The 4,844-nt window shown below is 66.9% G+C and overlaps 2 protein-coding genes across 5 annotated transcripts in view; both read right to left on the bottom strand.

The window, feature by feature from the left end:
• The window catches only part of LOC102369501 (hexokinase-3-like), a gene marked incomplete at its 3' end in the record, with an annotated part of 6,371 nt that extends 4,797 nt beyond the window's left edge, over positions 1-1,574 (bottom strand). The window contains exon 1 of the mRNA XM_014525665.2: positions 1,443-1,574. The remainder of the gene's footprint in view (positions 1-1,442) is intronic.
• Positions 1,575-3,118: 1,544 nt separating this feature from the next.
• Positions 3,119-4,844, bottom strand: part of UIMC1 (ubiquitin interaction motif containing 1) — a 29,195-nt gene continuing 27,469 nt past the window's right edge. For 3 of the 4 annotated variants that reach the window (XM_014525668.2, XM_025191777.1, XM_006035601.3), the window contains 3 exons: positions 4,403-4,463; positions 3,754-3,796; positions 3,119-3,471 (listed from right to left, as the gene is read on the bottom strand). In XM_014525668.2, the coding sequence (XP_014381154.1) occupies positions 3,258-3,471; positions 3,754-3,796; positions 4,403-4,463 (318 nt within the window). In that variant the 3' untranslated portion in view covers positions 3,119-3,257. The remainder of the gene's footprint in view (positions 3,472-3,753; positions 3,797-4,402; positions 4,464-4,844) is intronic. The other variant, XM_014525669.2, reaches the window with a different exon arrangement.

Here is a 4,844-nt window from a genome sequence, read left to right as displayed (position 1 = left end):
CCAGGACTGTCTGATTTGGAGGCTGTGCCCCTCGCTGCCCCGCTCAGCAGCTCCCGATGCCCCTTTCCCCCCAGCAGCGTCCAAGCCCGTGCGACTGGCTGCGCTCTCAGCTCCCACCGCAGCTGGGAGCCGCTCCACCCCGACTGCCCCTCGGCTGACAAAGGACTTCCTGGTTTCTTTGAAACGTAGTGCTTGTTCGTGCCATTGCGTGACAGCTGCAGGAGCACACGCATGTACAAATGCACACACACCCCCGCACCCGCCTGCTACCAACATCACCCGCTGCCCGTTCCCCATGCCCATACATGGCAGGCTGCACACACACACCCCTACGTGCTTGGTCACGCAGCCGTCCCCCACTGCCCCTTCCCCCCCGTACCCTGCGCTGCCCCACGACCCAGGCCCTGCACATTATTTAACGAGCTCCCTTCCATCCTGAGCGGTTGCATGTGCTGCTCAGACCCAGGACCAGCTGACCCCGATGGGGACGGGGTGCCGCAACCCTTGCTCCCTCCTGGCTCAGCCCCCGCACCAAGGCTGGCACTGGGTGGGGGGGAAGGGGGCACACACGTGTGCAGGCGTGCGACACGCAGTCCCAGGGCGGGGGCCACCCCAGCCAGCACAGCCCAGCAGGGCCCCGCTATTTCCAGGGCAATTTGCATTCGCCTTCAGTTCCAATTAGCACTTGTCGACTCGAGCTCTAATTTTAATTAGCTCAGCAACAACTCTGCCATTAATTAGCCAGCCCCCTTAATGAGCCCTCCCCCTGCTAACGAGCAGACGGGCCTGCTCCCTCTCGGCACCTGGCACGCGACGTGGCAGGGCTCTCGCGGCCGTGTCCATGAAGTGGCCCGGCTCGTGCTGCAGCCAGGGTCTCCCAGGGCCACGGCGGTTCTGGGGAGGGGCTGGGACGGCTCCCCCCAGCGGCAGGTCCGTGGCGCGTGGCCTGCATCCAAGTGATGCCAGGGCAGCTCCTGGCTCCACGCCATGGCCTCGCTGGATGCCAGGTCCAGGGGCAGGCAGCTGGGGCCATGGCGGGCCCCATGCTGAGCCCCTCTAGTGCCGGGTGTTGCATGGGGGCACGGTGCCCTGTTCCTGCCGGCCTCTCTCCCATGAACCTGGCCCCAACCCCACTTCCTCTTCTGTGTCCTTGCTCCCTGGAGCTGCGTGGCTCCCAGCCCTTCCCTGCACCGACACCCTGAGTGCGGAGGGTGGGTCCTGTTTCCCACTCTTGCCCTCCTCCTCGGGGGTCACCCAGGGACAGGCCGGGCTCACGGCACCCATGGGTGGTGCTGGTGGCCATGCCGTGGCTGCGGGTCAGGCTGCATTGCATGGGTTAGCAGGTGCCTGGCACGGCTGGTGCAAGGGAGAAGTCGGAGTGAAGCTGCCCCACGAGCAGCAGCCCCCACGCGGGCAGGGCCCAGCCCGACACCGCTGCCTACCTCACGGCGTGGTCTGCTCCAAGGACACGGGCGACAGGCTGCAGCAGGAGCTTGTGTCTGCTCCGGGGATCCCTGACACTTTGACTCCGAGGCAAAGTGAAAGCGAATCACAAGATGTTTCCTGCCCCTCCCTGCCACCAGGCAGCAAGCCCAGGGCAGGGCAGGCTCCGGGCTATTCCTCCAGGCGCCTCCCCAGTGCCCGAGACTGGGGGCGTTGGCGTGACCCCTGGGCCAGAGCAGGGCTGCGCCCACAGGGCATGCCCTGCATCACGGAGCATGTGGCTGGACCTACCCAAGCCGGGGCCAGGACACCTGGGTCCCCCATGCAGCCCTGCCTGCTCGGTGCCTTGTTGGCCCCACCTGGCCCCGTGCCAGAGAGCCTCAGGTGCCACCACCGCCCGGGGCACCATCTGCCCTGTGAGCTTGCGGGCATCCTACTTACAGGCCCAAGCCCAGAGGCTTGGGGTTCAGCTGCCTGAGCTTTGCTTGCCCTCAGCCAGAAGGCCCTTGGAGCAAGCAAGGGAGGAGACTCCCATTTCCCTAAAGTGAGCTTAAAGCTGCTGCACCTCGGCGGGTCCTGACCCAGCCAGAAGCGCAGTTCTCCCAGGTGCGGATTGGGGGAACTGCCGTCAGGGACACAGGTACACGGTATTTCCCCTGCCGGGTTAGGCAGCCACCGTGCCTGATCTGAGTCTTCAAGAGGCTGGGAGGGGGGGGGAAACGCACTGACTGTGCCAGCGGCCCCTGCCCTTCCCGTCCCTCCACAGCTCATCGCCCCCCACCCAGGCCATGCAGGCGAAGCCCCACACCGCTGTCTCCCAGGCCGAGGGGGCTTTTCAGCTTTTGCTGCCTGGGGCATGGGGCTGCCACCTCCTCCCTGCTGCCCAGGGCACAGACACAGGGCTCCTCCAGCCCTGACACAGGAGCCAGGGACGCGGGGCAGGGTGGGGTCCGGGGCCCCAATGGACAAATGACGCAAACAGCAGGCATGTGGAGCCCTGGCAGGCGGTGCCACCTCTGCAGGACCCAGAGAAGCAGAAGGTGGCAGGGAGCAGCGCTGCGGCTGCGACGGGCATCCCACGGGTGAGGCTCCCAGCATCGGATCCCGTCCCCTGGCATACACCTTTCCCTAAGCACGGCCTGGCGCTCTCCCTCCAGCGCCTGGCTGGGCACAGAGTCGTGACGCTGCCCAAAGGCAGGGTGCAAGGGCCTTGCCTGAGGGACCCATGGGACCTTCCCACCCTCCCGTGCTGCCGGGGCCCTCGCAGACCTGGCAGCGGACACAGCTGCTATCAGGCTTTGCCAGCTGGCGAGCAGCCTGGCTCCATGTGCCCGCAGGCCTGACCCACTGTGGGGCTGGCCCACGGGGTGACGTGCTACGCGAAGCCACCCCACCAGGCAGGGCTGCTCTGTCCCGAGCTGGCCGCAGGGCCAGGGTGGCTGGCGCAGACGTGCCCATGCACCGTGCAGCAGGCTGGGGCCCTTCCCACCCTTGGGGCTTCCCAGCGAGGGCAAAGGGCACCATGGCAGGCAGGTACCACAGTTTCCACGAGCAGCCAGCTGGGTGCTGCTGGGACAGGGCCCCAGCTCCTGGATGCTGGTGCCTCCCCACACCCTCGCTCCCTCCTGCCCATGCAGGCCGCAGGGCGCCACGGCCAGCTCGTAAAAATGTACATAAATATATTTCCATCTCTGCAAGGGGGTGGGGGAGCTGTGGGACACGGAGAGACTGGGCGTTGCGCCCAGCCGTGCCAGCGTACAAAACATATAAAGGGGGCGGAGGGCGGGGGGCCCGAGTCCTTGCGGGAGCGTGGCTCAGAACTTCCTCTTCCTCCGCCGGGCAGCTTTGGTCTGCAGGCGACTGCCCGGCTGAGCGCCCGCCGGCTCCTCCAGGTCCAGCAGGCAGGCCGCGGCCTCACCCAGGGACATGAGGGCCTTGGCCGGGGGATCCCTCAGAGGCGTGTGGGGAGGGCTACACCGGCCACCTGCACTGTTCCCAGCATCATCCTGGGCCCTGGATAGGAGGTGCCTAGGGGAGAAAGCAAGACCCAAATGCAGCACTGCCCGGAAGAGCCCACCCGGCTCAACCCAGAGCCCACAGGCCCCGGCCAAGGGCTGCTGCCACCACCCCGCTGGAGCTGGAGGCAGGGAGCCCCTGGCTGCTCCAGGCTCCTGTGGCAGAAGGGCGTGGGAAGGGCCATGGGGCAGTGATTTCCCCCCCAGCCTGATGGCCCCTGTGCCCCACAGGGACCAGGATGTGGGCCTGGGAGTGGGGAGAGGGGATGCCTGGTTTACGAGAGCTCCCACTGACCTTGGGCTTGCTCCTGCAGACGATGTGACCCCCACGGCAGCACCTGCAATGAGAGCACAAAGCAGAGCCTCAGCCCTGGGGGCACGCTCGGGTGAAGGGGCCTGCCTTGGCATAGGGCTGGGCACGCACTGCCGGGCACTGGGCCACAGCGGGGGGGCTAGGGGCCGAACAGTCCCATTACCTGGCAGCAAGCAAGCAGCCCCTCTGCCATGCGCCAGCTTGCAAGGGGCAGGGGCAGGGGCAGGGGCAGGCCACTCTCTGGTGGGCCACGGGAGGAGACACTGGTGGCATTACACCAGTGTTGGGTCCTTCCAGCATCCCGGAGCGCTCGCACTGCCCTGCCGTCTTGCTTGGGAACTGGACCGACATGGGGGTCCTGCCTCTCTTCAGGACCCAGCTAGGACAGCCCAAGCCAAGGGACACCTGGGGGCACGAGGGGAGGACTGGCCCTGGCTTCCCCCTGCTTTGCAGGGACAAGCGTCTCTGGGACAGCAGCCAGACACGGCACCAGGAACACACCAGTGACTATGAGCCAAAGCAAACAGAGCCAAGGGGTGCGGGCCATGCCTCTACCCAGCCCTCCGCAGGGCAGGCCCCGAGCCCAGGACCCGTCCCTGTCCCTGTCCCCGTCCCGGCCGGGCATTCCCACCTGCAGCCTTGCTCTCGGAGAGCTCCAGCAGGGCAAGGAGGCGGCCCTCGGGCCTGTCATCCTACGGGAAGGAGAGAGCAGAGCGTCATGCTGCTGCCGGACCTCGGTGGCTAAGGAAGGAAGGCCCAGCCGAGGCGGCTGAGAGCAGCTCCCTCACAACAGGTGGGCCCGGGAAGGGGGTCGCAGGGCAGGAAGCCTGGAGCTCTGGGCCGCTCCCACAGGCTCTGACCACAGGTCGGCCATGACCTCCCTGGGGCAGCTTCCTCATGGGGGTTGCAGACTACAACGCCGGCTCCTTCACAAGGCCCTTGGGGGTCCTGGGGGCCGGCGTGCAGCACCATCAGCTGGACCCTTGAGAGGTCCTGCTTTCGCCCATGGGACCTCCATCTAGTCCTGGGGTCAAGGGTGGAGGGTGTGCCCAGGGCACCGATCCTTGCATCCA

Source organism: Alligator sinensis, unplaced genomic scaffold, assembly GCF_000455745.1.
Source record: "Alligator sinensis unplaced genomic scaffold, ASM45574v1 scaffold1170_1, whole genome shotgun sequence".
Lineage (NCBI taxonomy): Eukaryota > Metazoa > Chordata > Crocodylia > Alligatoridae > Alligator > Alligator sinensis.
Note: the sequence above shows the minus strand (reverse complement) of the source record. Positions and strands in the feature narration are given on the sequence as shown.